General features: G+C 40.4%; 1 protein-coding gene across 4 annotated transcripts in view; it reads right to left on the minus strand.

Annotated features, from left to right (window-relative positions):
* Window positions 1-20,039, minus strand: part of APP (amyloid beta precursor protein) — a 176,983-nt gene that overhangs the window by 16,365 nt on the left and 140,579 nt on the right. For 2 of the 4 annotated variants that reach the window (XM_008631658.2, XM_008631661.2), the window contains 2 exons: window positions 15,511-15,732; window positions 8,496-8,549 (listed from right to left, as the gene is read on the minus strand). In XM_008631658.2, coding sequence (XP_008629880.1) covers window positions 8,496-8,549; window positions 15,511-15,732 — 276 coding nt within the window. The remainder of the gene's footprint in view (window positions 1-8,495; window positions 8,550-15,510; window positions 15,733-20,039) is intronic. The other 2 variants (XM_008631662.2, XM_008631657.2) reach the window with 1 other exon arrangement.

Genomic DNA, 20,039 nt, shown 5'->3' on the forward strand with positions numbered 1-20,039 from the left:
CACGGCCCTTGTCTGCAGCAGCTGAGGAGGTGGCTGCTCCCAGCTGCTCTCCACTGTCCATGGCCACACTCACTGCCCCTCACAGACACCCTGGCAAAAGCATCACATGAAAATTCCTCCAAGGCAAAGGCCTGAGGAACTGCACAACTTGGCTGCTACAGCTGGCAGATCCACTGAAGCTATAAATATTGATTAGAACATATCCACACACATCTAAGATAAATCAGTGAAGAATCTGCTTGTCTTTCGTTGAGGTAACTTCTGCCTCTCGAAACTCTTAGAGGTCACTGGAAGAGTTAGGAATCACATGGGAAACATGATTGGAGTGAATCTGTATTTCCAAAAAGCTTTTGAGAAGGTCCCTGATCAAAGCTCTGGCAGAAGCTAAGATGCCAAGGATTAGAAGGGAAAGTTCTACGTGACTTCCCATAACTGACTAAATGAAAGGAAATAAGGTGTAAATACACATCTATTTTTCACAATGGAAACACTTTATCAGTGGGTCCCATAAGGATCTGTGCTGTGCTGTTTCCGAAGTGATCTGGATAAGAGAGTGAATAGTGGCATGACAAAGTTTACTGACAAAAAATAAAAGAAAAAAAGAGGATAGTCAAAGTAAAACCAGCTGCAAAGAACTGCAGAAGGATCTTACAAATTCCAAGAGCACAATAAAAGGGAAATTATATTCAGTGTTGATATAATGCAAAGTGCTGCTTGTGGGGATACACAGCCCTAACTATACATATAGCTATAAAGACTCTTAATTTAGCTCCGTTCCACCCAGGACAGAGACCTTGGAGTCACTGCGAGTAACTCTGTGGGCACTTGGCTCAGTAGCTTTCAAAAAAGCAAAGAGAAAGGTAGGAGCAATTATGAGAAAATAGAGAAAACAAAACATTGTCACACCGCTGTATAAACGATGCATCCTCATTTTAAATCTGGCTATTTATTCTGGTCACTCCACCTCACACAAAGGCAGAAGAACTACAAGAGATATAATGCAGGGAGACACAGATGATCACAGGAATGGAATGGTTTCTGTATATGAAGGACTAAAATCATGAGTCTTCAGACTGGAAGAGGCAAAGGAGGTGAAACACAAGAGTGTGTGACTGCGAATGACAAGGGGAAAGTCTACAGGAAATGGTCATTCATTATTTCTTCTAAGAAATACAGGACACTAACATGTGTTACATGCAGCATACATACATAGAGCAGATTGAAAAGTAACATAAGAAAGTGTGTATATATATATATATAATTCAGTACAATGCAAAATTTGACTGTGGAACTCACTGGCACAAATCATGAGGATGTTCAAAATACAAATGAAAAAATGCATAGAGGGAAGGTTCCTTCAGGATTACTGAATACAATGGTGAAAATACAGTTTTCTGTCCTGGAACCTATCAAATGCTAGCTGCCAAAAGTTCAATGGATGTGCCGGGGTATAAGGCAGAGGTGAAATCTGTACATACCCTGTTTGTACCACTGCTATAGGTAGGAAAATGGACATGAGCACTTCTGCTCTTGGGGTCTGACCACTTTTACTGAAAGCAAAGCTGCAACGGCTGAGACTGTGGGTCTTTGTCAGCTTCTGTTCAACAGTCAAATGCCACAGGCAGGAGTTACAGCAGCATTTCAGGGGCAGAACAGGTCATGTCAATGAGCACCAGAGGGTGGATAAGTTCACCAGTAGTCTCAGCTGCTGGAAAAATGCAGGCTCAGGCTTCCCTAGAGCAACATTTCTTTGATTTGGTTCCCTTTTCCTCCTCCCCTTCCAACCAAACAGCAGCATGGGAGCCATGCTTTCAGCATGTAGCAGGTTAAACCATGTTTTTTTGCCTTGAGATCAGGCATAAATTTTTTGGTTTGGGCCAAGTTACCAAGGCCCCACAAAAATGCCATGGAATCTGAACACAAGGTAGGACCTGATATTAGGAAGTTAATGATGTTAAGACTTACTGAAACTTGTTTTTGGCAACTTGCACCAGAAAAAGTTCAGAAACAGAAAAATCTTTTTTTTTTTTAGCTGTTGCACTAACAAACCCGATAGCAACTTTTTCCTTCCTTCTACCTCCCTTACAGGTTATCAAAAAGACTTCAGCTAGGGTAAACTGCTGGTCTTCTGCAAATAACTGATTATATAGTAGGGAGAAGTATGACATTGCACTGGAATCAATTAAATACCTGGTATGAGATAAAAATATATATGGGGTTACATACACCTTTCCACAATGTTATAGAATTGAGACCTTTAAGAGATTCTCTTTATTACCAGTTCATTCACTTTACTGTCCTGGTGATCACACATTTAGTCTTGCACACTAAAATCACAGATATACTTTTCAAGGGTAGTAACTGAAGAAGGAAAAACTTCGGGTCCTTCTACAACTTTGATCAGAGGTAAGATGCAAACAGTCAAGGGATTCCTAATACCTCTTTACCCTTGCATTGAAGACAAACACATGAAGAACAGTTCTCCCTCTGACAAGAACTTTAATCCTGACCTGGGACAAAATGATCTTTTTTCACCACCAATTCTAAAATACACAACCCAAACACAAAAGCCAATATACAAGATGAAAAGTGAGAGCAACAGCCTCATTGAAAATTCACAAATAATGATAATTATTAACAGTTTTCTTCTGGATTACATACCATCTTTAGGGAGTTGCATTCCTAATAACTTCAATTTAAAAATGCTTCAATTCAGCTGGCAAATACATTAACTCACAGCTCCTCAGAAAAACTGACAAAGCTATTTTGTTATAAAAAACCATGGGGTTAAAAGCTTCTAGTGGAATTCAACAAAATGAGCTATGATGGGCTTTTTATTGATATTGCTTTTAATTAGCAATATTAACTGTTTTTATACATACATGTGTACACATGCATCTGTGCACACATACATTTCCAAACATCAAAAGATGGAGAGTATGAAACCCTTATTTATCCTTGACCTAAAGGAAAAAAAAATCATAAAGAGTGAAAATTTAGTCATATGAAATAAAAACCAAATAGCTGCCTTGGGGAACACTTTATACTCACATTGATGAGCTTCTGTGTTTGTGTAAATATATATTTATGCTTTCAGAAGACTAAAAAAAAGAGGATAGAGTGAATTCCACCAAGGATATAACTAGGTGCACATTATCTACCATACTGCTTGCAATTACTTCATCTACTGGTTACATAAACAGTTAGAAAGGTTTTGTGATATTGTTTTGCACAGATCTGAGACAGTGTTAGCTGTGCCTGAGGTTACATCTAGAGTTAAAAATTAAAACTCCAAGTGAAGCACAGTTTAAACAACTAGACCTGGGTGGTCTCTACATAGAGAAAACCAAAGTACCAGTTTGAGTGACTGCGGTACTGACTGCATTCAGGAAAACATTCAGCTCCATGTCAATGAACTGTGCTTGAGTCACAGGCAAGAACAAGAAAAGAGCTGCTGAATCAAAGCCTGTTACATGTGTGGCAAACAACTTTATCTGGGTTAAGCTTCATCTGAGATAAAAAGGGTGGAAGGGAAGGAATGCACTCCTTGAAACACCCCAGGGGTAGAGAGCTGCCTGTTCTAACCAAAAGTTCAACTATTACTTCCATATGACTCCGTGACTTTGTGCAGGTCATTTAATTTTGAAATGAAAGAAGAATGAATATTGTACACTCATAGAGATGAAAATGAAGATTATATGCTCATTTTTGTAAGGACAACTCAAATATCTTTGAGGGATATGCACATTTAAGACTGCATGGAACTAAAACTTTCTGGTCTCTCCTAAGGTGACAGTGAAATGCTGGTTTCACTTTTACTTCATGGATGACTATGGGGCTCTCAAACTGAAGAAAGCAGAAAATAAGTGCAATACAAGTGTTATCTTTTTTACAAAAGAATCTCATTGGAACAGAGTATAAAATAATTCTTTCTCAGAATACATGTGTAGAAATGAATAATCAGAACGAGTAAAATCTGGTTTGATAATCTTTCTGGTATGTCAATCCAGATGCTGTGCACATGCACCTATAATTGCATTCACAGATAGCACCTATCTCATTTATAAAATAAACCAAAACAGTCTAATGGAAAATAATCCATTAATGACTTTTATTTGGTAGCTGCAGACAGTTTGTTTAAAGCAACTGTTTAAAGACTGTTTGTTTGTGATGTTAGTATTGAACATCACAAAGACGGGAAAAAAATATGTTGGCAGTTTCTGGCAAGAAAATGAAAATAATTAAGCTGCTCTATGCCCTCACCTCATATAGACTGCAGTGTATGTGCTAATGATTCTGCAGAACAGCCATTAGGCTTACAGAGCCTCTGCAACCATGAGGAAATAAACCCCTCCGTTTTTATGTAATGTAATACAGACATGTTATGATTTATTAGCAGAAGGGCCAAAGACACAGAAGCAGCTTTACGTGCAATGTTTCCCCAAAATAATTAAATGTTTGCAAAAATGATCAACTGACAAGAATTGGAATAATACAAAAAACCACCACCAAGTCCAAACTATACTATATGGAAGAAAGTAACATACTTAATAGCATAAAATCCTTGCATTGTGAATTATGGGCATCTTGTAAGTGATGTAATTACAGCTGTGAGTGTATACTTACAGCTGCAACTCTGCAACAGATGAAAACATGCTAAGCAGCATCCCTTCTGATGTCACATTTTCTAATCTTCACTCAATTTCCACAGATCAGACCTGCTGAATTAATGTAAGTGAAACAAGCTCACTCATGAGCATCTAGAGATGTTTTTATATGTATTTTTGTGTGTGTATATGTCTCTATATGTACATGCACGCACACAAAGAAAAAGTTACTAATGAACAGATACCCAAAATTCAGTTGCAAGAAATTAAGTGTTCATCATGAAAAAGTGACTGCTGGAGCACAGGAGAGAAGGAAACACTACTGAAAAAGTTGTCATCAAGGTCATCAAGGAAAGAGGTATTTGTTTTGTCTCGGTTTGAGACAAAGTTCTTCCTGTGGAAGTTCTCAGGCTGGACTGGAGTCTTCTAACATCTAACATCTCCCTGTATAAAGCGATTTATAAATAGCAAGAAATATGTCATAAATCTGCTACAATTTTGTGCTGTATTAAAAAATAGCTCACTGATGACTACTTAGTACATCTAGATATTTTTCTTCCCTTTGACCTTTTACCATCTTGTTTACTTCCTTTTTAGTAAGGAGATGATTAGAAATGGTTTTAGGCATAATTCTTCTTTTTGTTCGCCCATTTGTGAAATAAGAAGGGGAAGGACAGTAAGTTGAGGCACTAGAGTCCTTTTCTAACACCCATGTGAATTACACAGATGTTTTATCCATACTAGAAAATGGGGCTTGTCCAGTGGAGCACAAGGTGGGGGTTTAGACAGCCGGCAGAAATTTCAATGGATGCTCTGAACTTGGTCCTTACTCGTAAACTTTTCTGCTCTATGGACTGGACAGCTCCTTACTTTTTCTGACTTGACTCACAGACTTCATTTCTTGAAAGAGAATGATGTGGTGAAGGAAGAAGATTCTAGGTATCACAAATACTACCACCACCTAAATACTTGTTGGACTAGATGATCCTTGAGGTCCCCTTTCAACCCAGTATTCTGTAAGTCTGTGAATCTATTCTGTACTCTGACCAAACTATCTCTCTTGTAAGAAAGTAACAAAGATGATCTGCATGATTTTGATCTGCCTGTAAGAAAAACATACTGATCATTTTAAGAATGTTGTGTGAGCAAAAAGTACTGAAAATAAAATTAAAAAGAGAAAAAAGGGCACGTGTTTGCATGTTTGTTTTAGTCCTTTCAGAGCTCATTTTCTTCAAGAAATTCAAACAGCTACAAAACATTCACTTGTTCTTATGCAGGCTTGGAGTGTTGCATCTTTTCACCCTGAAGAAGCAGGTCACTTGAGCCAAGCAAATAGAAGCACCAAGCCCATGGAAAGGGCAAACCTTTCAGGAAACCAACAAGAAGCTGGGGAATTAAAAAATTACAAGTAGCTGGATGCATTAATCTGCAGGTCTTTCATTAATACTTTTTCACTCTAGACTAATTACTATTTTTTTCATTTTTTTTTAATAATAGCCCCAAACTGTAAAAAGAGACTATCCCAAAAGGACAGTTACTGCACGAAGGGCGGTTTGGGCGGGGCCAAGGGCGGAGTGGGCGGGGCTAAAGGCGGGCAAACCTTTCAGGAAACCAACAAGAAGCTGGGGAATTAAAAAAAATTAAAAGTCTGGATGCATTAATCTGCAGGTCTTTCATTAAAACTTTTTCACTCTAGACTAATTACTATTTTTTTCATTTTTTTTTAATAATAGCCCCAAACTGTAAAAAGAGACTATCCCAAAAGGACAGTTACTGCACGAAGCGTATTTATTTTCCTTTTTGAACCTCTAATATAGAAATTTTATTTGTAATTAGCAAGTAAAGTAAAACAGTTTTAAAGCACACATTTTCAAACTATCAGAATCCCTTTTGCACTTCACTGTTTAAATAAGCATCCATTTGCTTTCCTCTATTCCTAGTTCATGAAGATACGCAGACTGGAATAATTTCTCTGTTAAATTGAAATTTTGTCACACATAAATTGCTTTTCAAGGATGATGAAAAACCACATGGACATTTATAGACAGAATCTGTATCAGTAAGAAAAATTTTTTCTAGATCTGGAAATGGTGATTAAAGACATAGGGAAGTTAAGCACTACTTTTGCAGTTTAGCAGAACGTTGAGAAAATATTCCATGCAATTTTCATAGTGCGAAAGTTACGGCATCTACTGGAAATTTCAAGCCATAATGGTCACATGCTGAAATACTTTTTACCTGTCCTTAGTAGTCTATTGCACACATTCACCAAGATCACTCATGACTTACTTTTAGTACTATTTGTATCACCCCAACCAACAAAGTGCTCCAATACATTTAACTAAAACATATAGTTTCACTCTGAAACTAGAGTGTAGAGTGTGTTCCAGAGAAGAGACACTGAGGATTTCTGAGACGTGTGTTTACGTGTGAGGGAGCAGAAGGGAGGAAGGAATAACCTTGAGTAATAAATATGGGCCTCATAACAGAAGATTTTTCAAGATGACTGAAATTAAAATTGTAAATAATCATGGATTTTAATATTATAAGAAAATGGCTAGACTGAATTAACATTACAAAATTTGGATTAAACATATGTATGTTTCATCTGTGATACTTCTACTGCTCTTGGGAGGGAAGGTAGATAATGCAGTACTGGAGGGATTTTTCCCTGATCCCAAGATTTTTGGCATTGTAGCTCTGTACCTGTTTCAGGCTCTCTTCATGGACTGAATTAAGACTCTAAACACAAGTAAAGATGTCGGACTCCTAAAACAGTGCTAGGAGCACACTACCTGGCCAGTTCTGACACATATCCCAATTGCTGCAACATATGAGCTTATTTTACCTCCCGCTGTAGCAAATTCTGTAGTTGCTAAACATGGGTGAATTATCTGAAAGATTTAAAACCACTAGGAACATGCTGTCTGTGATGCTATCTAATGGATGTTTGGAAGACAAGATGAAGGGAAAAAGGATACAGATCAATCAGTTTAATGTGATCTGAAGAAAGAAAACACAATTATGATGTGACACTGAAATAATCTTGACCCTAAAATATATTCTCACTATGTCAAAGAGTTGGAGAGTAACCTCTTCTGAAATAAATGGCTGTTTCCTCCCAATGGAATCAACAGTTTCAGGTAATTCTGAACAAAAAACAGATGAAAAAAACCCCAAAAGCAAAAAAAAAGTTAGTATGAAAGCTGAAATATTTTTTCTTTTGGAAACTGGAATTGTCCCATTTTAACTTTTCCAAACATTTGCAACCTAGTGATCTGCTATTATTCTGAAATCAATACAGAGACAGTGGTACATAGAGAGGAGAAACAATCACCTTGTTCTGTCCTAGAATGGAATGAATAGCTGTGTCCTCAGGCATCCTCAGGGAATCCAGAAGGACAATACTGAGTTTTAGGTATTTGGAGGTAAGTAAGGTAAGTACCACAGCAAAAAATATCAATGCCCCCTACAGTTCTGAAATTGTATGCATTAATTCTTTATTAGCCCTGCTCACTCTACATAGAGCATTCAACATTTCTATCATACATTCCCAAATTAGAACCAATGACTGTATTAAGGGGTACCAAGTTTACCATCTCCTGCACCTGCCAAAGTGTTATTACTGGAAGGGATGAGACCTTCAATACAAACCAGTTCTGGGTCTGGGACTCACTCCAGCTGCAAGCACACATACCAAATGCCCTCAATATGGACAGCAGTCACACAGGAGGAATTTGTGAGGGAACGATGCTTCCCTCATTCATGGAGTAGCATTAAATTTTATGAGAGGGGTACACCAAAGCAAAGGTAAATCATTTAAGCTCCAGCAGACCACATGCATGCCAGAAAAATACAGGTTAGGTAAAAGCCATGCAAGTCATATACCTGGTCGCGTGGTGAGTCCTCTGTCTGCAGCTGGGCGGGCATCAACGGGCTCAACTAGGCATGTGCAGAAAAGAAACAAAAAAGCAAACAAAAATAAACAAAATCCCCCAAAATTATAAAGTCAAGTGGTCTTCTCGTGGGACAGTGCAGGAGAGACATACTGCATCAACAGTTACCAAAGCAACAGCTAGAAAATATCTGCCTTCAGTTAATCCTGAAAGTAAAAGGAAGGGATAGGTATGACTTCACAAGGAAAGCTTCAGAGCTGAGGCGTCACTTTTACATCATATTCTGGTTACTGCTTCAAGTGAGAAACCATTAAGACTAAAGAATTTCTGTCAATACAACAAAATCATATTCATTACATGCAAACTTTTTCCCATTGTCTGATCAGAACTGGCAGCCAGAATGGACACGAGTTCCTGCAGCTGCTCTTTACCAATATTGACTTAAAAGCCAACTGAATATCTCCTTTTTCATTTCAACTGGGATTCTTTACAGCACCAGCTATAATGTTTAAAAAAAGTAAAGCGCATTTTGAAAACACAATCATTATTTCATTCCTATATGTTCTGATTTGTGAACAGCATATTTGTCTTCCAGTTTTTGAAAGGGAAACAAAGAAGAAACACAAATTTCTATCCAACTGTGTGCCGTATCCAGTTTCACAAAACTTTTTTATTACCCTACTAAGCTTTTATCTGCTGAAACCTAAGGTTGATGGAGCTCACTGGCACTAATAAAAAAACAGGATTTGCAAAACTTAGAGCTATTTGAGTCACTGCCTACTGCCTCAGTTAAGTTCAAACATACTGGAAATGTTTATTAAAACATTCAGATTTTTACTTCTCTTTTTTAGTTGTTTCTCTGTTTTGCTCCAATTGTGTTGCCTTTTCTACCCAATCTTGGACAGTGTCAAAGAACTTAAATTCAGAAATGAAATGTTACATTGTTCCTTAGAATTCAGATTTTTTAACATATATTCTCATTTATTTGAATTTCTGGATTCAGGTATGAGCCTTTATCAGCAGTAAGTGAGCAGCAGTAACACAGGAAATCTGAGAGATCCACAGTTTTCAATCAAGAAGAACTGCTCATTGGAAAATCACACAAACCTGATGATACTATTGATTTGAGCAATGGAATTGCCGATCTTCTCAGGAAGCATGTGTCACTGGGCTTAATGTTCCTGTGGGTTTGACAAACAACCTACCATGCTTATAAGTGAGAGCCTAAGTGACTCCCATGTCCTTTGCACACAGGAGATGACTGCATGAGCTCCTGCCTCTGAAAAAAACCCCAGTAATTCAGCTTTAGAGTAGCTGCAGACTAAAAGCACATCAGCACATCTGACTCACTTGTGTCTCCAGAAAGGCAAACTTTCACAGAGCTTGCTGGTCTGGTGCTGCAGAATTCAGAGTAGCACTAGCAGACCATGCAATTGTTTTCCTTACATAGCTCTATATAAAACGCAATTTCCATCCTTAACTAAAAGCTATAGTTTTGAGTATTTTCCCATTTATGTCTTCTGCTAGGTTTTCAATATTCTCAGCACATATCCTCAGGCAGGTCAACAGTAATTTTCAGTGGCAAGGACCCAAGGGAAGAAACAACCACAAGCAAACATTATCCAAACTGCTCTTGCAGTCCCCTCCTCTGTTACCCTGGCCCCCACATTCTCCCTAGAAGGCAGAGGGGTTTTATTTCTCTCCTCTTTGTAATCCTACATGGCCACAGCTATGGAGAACTGAGAGAGAAGCCTATGCATAGCAACAAAAATGGGAGTAGGTGAAGGGGATAAGGATGAAAGAGGTTTCTGTTGTAGAGTAGCATGAATCTGACCTCAGAGTAATGCAGTATTTGTGGTTAGGTGAAAGTATTACTAGTGAATAATTCTTGTAATCTGTAATTTTGGAAACACTTTACAGGGGGGAAAGGCTGAGCCACTGGCACATTTCTTAACTGACACAGAAGCAAAAAGACCTGGTCAAGGTCACAAACCAACTTCAGGGCAAAAACTGGAGGCAAATGGTAAGAGCCAAGGGTCTTCCAAAGCAGATTGTGATGCCAGGCAGCCTGGTACAAAGAAAGACTGGTTTCTGGAGAGCCCTGAGCTACCACCTTTTGAATTTCAGTAGCATTTTAAAACCTGCCTGCTCTGCCCCAGTACTGATGTATGCACAAACAGCAGTTGACTCTGAAAATCTTGTCTGTGGGTTTTCTCACTGCTTGCCCTCACTGGACCACATCATCTCAACAGTTAATGAAGAGGGAAGAAATTTAAACCTACTACAGCATTTATCAATAATCAAAACTCAAATATGTACTGTGTGTTATTACAAAAAAGGTGCATTCATTTTGATGCTTGTTGGAGGTTATTTTTCCTTTTGCTTTTCTTTCTCTTAGGGAATTTCCCTCCATTTTTGTTGCTAAGGAACAATAACCAGGCACTTAAGAGAGACAAAAGAAGTGACCAAGCTCAGGGGAGGAGGACATCTGGCTGCACTTCTATTATCTGAGGGTATCTTTCAGAGGAGCAGAGATACCTGAGTGTTGGGCTGGAAGAAGAAGGGGCTGGGGCAACTGCTAGCTCTCTTGTTCTCAGCTGAGGAGGAGGAGGATCTGAGCTGCTGCCTTGGCGGGGTAGTCCTGCTTCTTCTGCTGTGTGTGAGCCTTTGCTTGTGAGAGCAGCCACTGAACTGGGACCTCATTAACAGCCGACCTCACTAAAAAAGGACTTTCACCATCTGTTGGGGTGCCTCAGGGGAAACCCTGGGATCCCCGAGCCTCTTCCCCCTACAAGGGAACCTCTCTCTCGGCCATGTTCAGGAGCTGGGTAGTCACTTCCCAGCCCCTGCCATTCCTCTGTCACTGCTCCAGGTCTTTTGCTACACTGCAGGCCCCACAACCCCTGTCTGCCAGGGGGTCCCATGGTTCCAGCTACAGCTGCCAAGTTTCTGATACATCTTGTCTACCACCCCAGGATTTTGCTCATCCCTGCCTTCCCAGCTTGCTACTCCGAGGTCCCTGCTACAGCTCCTTTTACTGTCCAGAGGGGGCACCGGGATCAGCTGCTCCACGGGTTTGTAAAGGAAACGCCTTTTCCATCTATTCCGCCGGCTGTGCCGCCATTACCCACGTGCAGAGAAACGGCCGAGCTCGCGGCACAGCGCCCCCTGCAGGCGCAGGGAACCATCGCACCCGCCCTGCCCGGCTGTGAGCGGAACTGCACCGAGGGGGAAAGGGCCCGACAGCTGAGGCTGTGGTTGGGTCTCTGGTTTTGTTTGTTGTCAGAATTGTTATTTGTTTGACTTGTTATCCATATACATACTTGTAAACTACTGTTATTCCTTTTCTCATATCTTTGCCTGAAAGCCCCTTAATTTCAAAATTATAATAATTCGGAGGGAAGGGGTCATATTTTCCATTCCAAGGGAGGCTCCTGCCTTCCTTAGCGGACATCTATCTTTCAAACTGAGACAATGCTCCAGAATTATATTTCTCTTGAATATACTTCCATGTGCACAGAAATAAGACTGAAAATGCAGTGTACAAATAGACTCATCAAACTAAATTGCTACATCTTTATTTACACTGACTACTCAGGCTTCATAGAGGCCACACATTCCCACTTTTATCTAATACTTACTTCTCTTTTCAAAAATAAAAGTACATCAAAAACTGGTACGAACCAGCAGGTGTGCTATCTGATGCTCACCTATCAAGAACATTGTTGAGGGAGCAACTGGACAAATCATAAGGATAACACAGTACATTTACAGGAATCTTACTTTAGATAAATACTAGATATAGGCATTAAGGCTCCCTGTAGCCTGCAAGCTAAAGTACAAAGTGTAAACCACCAAATTATTAGTCACTGGCAAAATGCCCAGAGAGCCTGGCAGTGTCAGAGCTTCACAGATGTTGGGAGTTTGTTGGGGGTCACCTCTGAAGATGCATTTTGCATTGCTGAAATACAGTTTCCTGACATTTTTCACGGTGCCTCTGTACGGTCCTCAGAAAGTGTTTTTCTTGGTCAACCTAATTTGTGTCGCATCACGCTGGACATCCATACAGCCATGCAAGTAGTATATTACCTGTTACTTCAGATTAACTTCTGTGGACATTTCCAGGGAAACTATCTCAGGGGAAAACAAGGAAGGAAATACTTGCAGAAAACACTGAGCTATGCTAGACTTTCAAAGTCTATTTATTTTTAGACTGTTTTTCATTTATTCGTCAGTAAAAGCAATTCTAGGAAAATAAACTATTTGCACAAAACCTATCCTTTAAAACATGCAGTTTAGATTGGGAAAATTTCAAATGGAGTTATGAAACCTTAGGATTACATGGCAACACACCAATCCAATACATTATTAATATCTTTGAGTGAAACCTGGGATTAGATCATGGTCATGGAAGGAAATAGGCATGGGAATGAATAATAACAAATTTTAGGGAGGGGTTGTAGTATTTCAACTTCATCAGTTCATCAGAGGGGAAGAAAAAAAGAGGAGGAGAAAATTAGGTCAATTGTTATTAACTTATTGCTACTTCCAAACCATATTATAAGAAGACAGAAACATGTTTTTGGAAGCAACGTAGACAAAGCCGGAAGTATGACCACTATCAAAGAAGAAAACATGCACGGGAAGTGAAGACAAATGGCACAGTCAGTCCTGGGATTCTGGAACAACGAAGTGGGAGACAAACACAAAGGAAAAAACAAAGCTGTGAAATTCCCCTTTGATGCTATGGGCAAAGGTACAGAGAGGGTCTCCAAAGAAAGAAGGTATTGTAGGCATGATGACATTAAGAACATTGTGGTTTGGGTAGATGACAGAAAAGTATAACAGGAAACAAGAAGGACCTGAAGAGTCCATGACCTGAAGAGGTTTAAGTCACCAAACGATTTCCACTTCTAACTGTGCATACTTGAACAATTATAACGGTTGGCCTAACAGAACTGACTGCTGCAATAAGTTCATGACAAATATAATACAATCCTGGTATAAAAATCCAAAACTAAACCCCAGCAACTTGAAGGCATGAAAGAATAAGTGCTGCAACAAACCACATACTGCATTAAAACACACAGGACTAATAATTAAATGGTATGTTATTCCATGCAGGAGAGTTTTTGTTTCTTATTTGCTACATACATTTGAAAAGGAGAACCATGCTCAGTATAGCTGCCTGTGGGAATTCAGTGTCACTTTGAAGTACCCTTCATAATTAGATTCTGAGCTTAGACAGGTTTCTGAAGGAAAAAATATGCTTGTGTGATTAAACTATGGGTATGTCTGGGTGCACCTGTCTACCTAATAACTTCTAAACCTGGTGACTGAAATCAACATATTTTGAAAGCTAGCAGGACAGATATCAAAAATAATTAATCCCCCCCATGTTTCATGAAAGCAGGCAGCAGGTATAGAAACTGATGCCTCGGATGCCTTAGCTACGGAAAAAACTGGAGCAAGAGCTGGAACTGATAATTCCTGCAGGACAGACAGCATGAGCCAGACTGCGACCTGCTGCTGGCAGACAGCCTTGATACGTGCGCTAGGGTTAAAGCAAGCTGCAGCTCCTTCCCCCAGAAAATGAGGTTCAGCCTGCCAGCCTGTGAGCCGTTTGTGCCCCTTGTCAGTGCCTGACATGCTCCAGCCAGCTGCTCTCACTGCCTGGCATGCCACTTGGCTACAAGTGCCCTTTGGACACAGCTGGAGTCCTTGTCACCATCTCCTGCCTTCTGGTTCTTCCTGCTGGCTGGTCTGTTGAGTTTGCTCTGGCTCTGCTCTTTTACTTGGTCCCTAACTTGCAGTGCTGACTCCCTGGTACTCTGATTTTAGCCCTACTCCTGACCAGCCTCCCCTCCTCCCCTCAAATCTGCTAAACATCTGCCTCACTGACCTTTGTGCAGGTCTTTTCTTTTGCCTGATCCTAGGCTTCTCTGACTCGCTGGGACAAACTTTGATCACAAAACTATTTCTGACTCCACTGATTTCACTTGGCACCAACACCAGACCTGGCAAATCCATGTCTATGTTCCACGTTTCATCTCCCACACACCCAGTTGCTCACAGTCACTCACACACCATGCTGGAGTGAGAGTAACTGCGTAAGGATGATCTCAGAACTCATTCTGAGAGCAGGTACAGCCCAAGCCAGTGGTTTCAAAAGACTTGAGGAGGATGCTAATGTCTGTGCAGTTCAGCTACAAATCACAGATTTGCCTGAGAACACTTCTGCAGTTCCAGGCTCTGTATGTACTGTGGCTTTGCAGTATCAAACTTTCACTGATGTGATTAACTTACCACTAGTAACAGTGCAGTTAAACTTTTAAAGGAAAACAAAGGCAAGAGGAGGAACTTAAATGACATGACCCAAGTCCTCAGGTTTCTGATTTATTGGCTCCAGTGCCTAGGTTAACTACCAATTCCAGATTCTACATGGATTATTTAAGTAGCATACAGTCACTTCAATGAAGTAGTCAATGAACAACATAAAATACTCCTCAGGAAAAACCTTTTCACTAGCCAAGTTGTATTGATGAGCATGTAGGAACATTTCTGCAGTACATTCCAGAAAATAACATCATGTGTCTGCTAGGAGTATGCTGGAACTGTAGTCATTTTCATGCCAGCAAATAAAAAGCTCTATCTTAAATAAAACACTCATTTCATCATGGCACAGATCTAACAACTTACCTATCTCCCTTTGGTCATTGTCATATATCTTACAAGACTGTTACTCATAATCTCCTAGAATTTATTATGGCTTGTCTCTGAAGGCAAGTAAACTCAACTCTGAAATTTATTGTGTGTCTAAATTACAGATTTTAGTCAGGACTTTCTGTTCCATCAGAGACACAATTGACATGGCAGACCAGTTCCAAATGTACACTTCAGAACATTTATCCCACTTACATTAAAAAAATATCAGTTTTCAGGGAACAACATGAAGAGAAACCACAAAGCTCAGGAAGTTCTGTGGCTTCTCCCCCTATTGTACTTACCCTCATTTTCAGTATTGGCTGGAACAGAATCGACTCCAAAGGGATGCCATGGCTGAAGGTCATCTAGGCTGAAATCTCCATCCACTGGAAGAAGTTCAACTGTAGTCTTTGTTTCCGTCAACGAAGGCATAAGAGCATCATTTCCATAGCTGATTCTGGGTTCGCTGATCATATTGGCCAAAACATCATCAGAGTAGTTTTGTTCTTTCTGAAGTAATTCATCTGCAAGGAAATGTCAATGCAAAAATTATCTGGAAGAGCCAGCGTATCTACAGACCTATTTTCAATGCTATTAAAGTAAGAATTCACTGTTGTGAGATTCTGTTTTCTTATGATAAATAAAAACATTACGGCTTGGAATAGTAAAAACCCGATGATAAGCACTGCCGCTAAGGCATTTTATTGAAACATCAACCAAAATTGTTCAGTACTGTTTCCTATCCACATTTCTACCACATAACAGATCACAGGTCTGTGCTATATACATTCCTTGGCTCTTCCTAACCACTTTGGAAGGAAGCACAAACAATTCTCTTCAACTCAACATGCTGCCATAAGTCAACTGGCAAGAGATCCACAGGAAGGAATGTCTTTGTAATTTCTCCTTCCTCTTAAATGGTCACTGCCAAAGCTCATCACAACTCTTAACTCCTAAATCTTCAAAGCAGTCACTCTATTAAATTTGGTTTACTATAACACATCAAATCTGAAGAAACATTTGATTTTTTAACATATATAACTTCATCATAACACTGAAGTAGTTCTTTGTTAAAAAGCAGTAATAGACATCTACAGGCAAATTATTTTACAAGCTACCAGCACCTAAAGCTACACAGTATTATCTATGTTGTGGAGTTTTTTTTCTTGAAGCAAGGTGAGAATAATCAAAGTACCTTTCAGCTCCATCAGGTGTATAGGACACACTGTTCAACTCAGTGTTAAAAATAAGCTCAGAGGTTGTGTGTGCTTCATTATTCCTACTCCTGTCTCACATAAAAGTTCCTCTGCTCTCAGAACAGGAAAGACATGGACTTACTGGAGTGAGTCCAGATGGCCACAGAGTTATCAGAAGGCTGAAGTACCTCTGCTATGAAGACAAGCTGAGAGACCTGGGGCTGTTCAGCCTGGAGAAGAAGACCTTACTGTGGCCTTTCAATACTTAAAGGGGGTCTATAAGAAAGATGGGCCAACTTGTCATCAGGGCCTTTTGCGATAGGACACGGGGTGATGGTTTTAAACTGAAGGAAAGTAAATTTCTGTAAGATATAAAGAAGAAATTTTTTACAATAACGGTGGTGGTAGATGCCCTGTACCTGGCAGCATTCAGGGACAGGCTGGACAGGGCTCTGACTAAGCTGATCTTGTTGAAGATGTCCCTGCTCATTGCAGGGGGAGTTGGACTAGATGACCTTTAAAGGTCCCTTCCAATCAAAACTATTCTACAATTCCATTCTTGATCCCCTGCACCTTTCACTGACATCTGTTTTTGTAGGAACAACATACTGTTTGCAAGTACTTTGAGGGAACTTGCTGCACAAGAGCGCATTGAAGTAAGCAATTGCAATGAAGACCAGTAATTGCTAATAAGGCGCCAATAATGAGCAGGTACCACAGAGCTAAATAGTTCATAATAGGAGACTGTAATAGAGCGCAAGTGAGCACATGAGTACACGCATGGCAGCTAATGATACAATAGCTTTTACAAAGACTGTCTTCTCTGCACTTCATTAAGGACCCCCTGACTGTCGCTACTTCACACCCACACATCTCTCCCATGTAGCAAGTCAGGGACATGAATCACCACTCTGTTGCTAAATTCTTTATGCCACTCCACAGGGGCTCACTCATTTCCTGGTAACATCAGTGATGAAGGGCATCTAATTTTCTATACACCAGAGCTTTAGATCCCTCAGAAAAATCTTTTGAATGTTATGTTTCTCCCAACTTTATGCGATGAAGCTTCATACCACAGAAGTACAATGTAACCATGCAGCAGGCTCAGTAAGGACCCTTACTACCTCACGAGCACTAGAGGTGCCACTGCTTCAGTGCTTCTGTCAACGATGATGCAGTAGGGATCTGCTCTTTAATACATCTCTCAAAGGCCACCTTGAGATAGCTGATGAAACTTGCTGCCACCCTATTCCTGTAACACTAAATTCAGAACATCAAAAATAAACAAAATGTTGCAACCTCAGCTCTGGGACAAACATGGGTTCTGAATCTTGTAAAATAATGTTTTAAAATAAATTTTCCAGTTTAAAGAGTAATTACTTGAGAAGATGGTAAGACTAATGTGAACACAAAATTTAATTATGTGATTTAATCTATCCATTAGAATGACTTACTAGGACAGTATAGAAAGCCTATGTCAGTCACACTGAATTGTTTTTCTTTTCATGTTCATTTTACTGAAAACAGTATTATTTTATAACACCTGTTTAATCTTCAACATAGAAGTTAAGTCTGATTTTTGTTTCCAAACTGCACTTACACTACTCCTTTTTCAAATTAAACCACCTCCTTTAATCAGAAGAACGACAGATGAAGCACCTTGATATTCTGAGCAGACACGATCACATGACCTGTTAATTTTCATCAGATAGGGATGAAGAGACTACAAAAAGGAGCTGGATTTTAGTGGCCTGAGGGAGGAGTCTGGGGTCCATGTGCCTTGCAGGGAGCCACACATGACAGCAGCTGAGAACACTGTACTACCATGTCATCATGGACCACAAGAGAGAGTGTTACAGTACTGAGCATCTTAGTGACGGCAGACCTTTTAAAACGTGGGCATTGGTTTTCGGGGAGAGCTCCCCTTGTTCCCCCTGTTCTCCCCATCTCCAGAGGATGGTGTGGGGCATCTGTAGAGACCTGGAGCTCAGGCAGCAGTGGCAGGGGATGGTGCTGGGGAAGCTGTGCCCCAACCACTCCTTTGCCCTGGGCAGTGCCAATCCTGCACAACTCCTGTCCATACCCTGCTGCTGACACCTGCAGACAGCTCCTGCCCTTGGAAAGGGACAAATGATGCACAGAGGGGAAGGAAGGACCTGAGCTCTGGCAGTGGAGGAGTGGCACCAGGACTGGCACAGCACTCAGGAAAGGCCATGGTGCAGGCATGGGTGGGCCTGCCAAGCTGACAGAGAGGGACACCAAACTCCCATCACGATACCATGATTATATCCAAATTTCTGAGGGCTGGGAGTAGTCACACACAAAGCCCCTCTCAAGGCTACCCAAGTGGGAGCATGTTGTCAGCTCTGTTGTCTTCCACTCAGCTGTGGTGCACAGCCTGGAGAGGAACTGACCTGCACAATAGCTCAAGTGAGGCAGACAGATACTACAACCATCAGAATTATGATCACATCCATTTTACAAGCAGGGAAACAATGGCCATAAGTCAAGCCCATCTGACAGGATGAATCAGACACTGAATGGCAGTGAGAAATTGGAAGTGCCTGCCATAGAAGCTGCTGGAGTCCATCACACTGAGGCAGCTGTGTCTGCATTGAGTAAATGATTCACAAATAATTGCTTCAATAGCTGAACTGCTAAAAAAAGTTTGCCTTAGGATTTCCAGTTATTGACACTACTGGCAAAGTCCAAGATCAGTTTTTCAGGGCTGATTTTGTTCCAAATATCGACGGCTACTTGAACCATCAGTTACACTAATGGAAAGCCGTACATCTACTCATTGACACAGTACTCCCTCCCTTCTGCAGCTGTCAACTCAATTCCCCCACCGTGCAACAATTCCCTAAATAAGCAGGGAGCAGGGAGTACAGACACAGCTGGAGGCTAGGATGTGCATTCAAGACTGTTTCAGGGGTTTTATTTGTATTGTGAATATCTTATTATTAGGTGCTGAAAATAGAGAGATTCTAGGTTGCTCCTCAAAATTTCATCTCACATCAACAGGACAAAAGCTCTCTGAGAATCTTCCCATAATAAAAGTTTTTTGTTTGGCTCATTATCTCCTTGTAGCATTCTGCTCAGCCTTGCCATTGAGAAAAATAAAGTGGATGGCAAAACTTTTTGTCCCTCTGAGAGCATGTGCTCAAAAGCAACCATGACCTTGGGAAAAGCCCACACTCAGCTGGGACCTCAGACCTCCCACCAGCTCTGGATTTGGTGCGAGGGTACGCAGTTGCTGCTTCTCTTCCAGACACTTGAAATTCTCCTTCAGGCACCTAAACCTTTTTTTTCTCGGGATGAGAGACAGGCTCACTTCTAGTATTTTAATAAGATGCTTCTTGGATTTCTCATAACACCTAAGCAAGTTTCACTAATTCTCGGGCACACTGCAGGCATTTCCTCATGGGTCAATACTCCTCAACAACAGCATCTAGAAAAATTGAAGTGAAATATGTTTGGGGAACTGGATAAAAGTGTAACATCACTCCAACCTCCTTTCAAGACTATTCTCTTATCCCACCAAAGAGGCAAACAGAGCCAAAAGCAAAGAAAGAGCTGAAGAAAAGAAATAAAATTTACTACAAAATCTTCTGGTAGATACTGGATTGTTAGAA

Source organism: Corvus brachyrhynchos, unplaced genomic scaffold (genome assembly GCF_000691975.1).
Source record: "Corvus brachyrhynchos isolate BGI_N302 unplaced genomic scaffold, ASM69197v1 scaffold3, whole genome shotgun sequence".
In the NCBI taxonomy this organism is placed as follows: Eukaryota; Metazoa; Chordata; class Aves; order Passeriformes; family Corvidae; genus Corvus; species Corvus brachyrhynchos.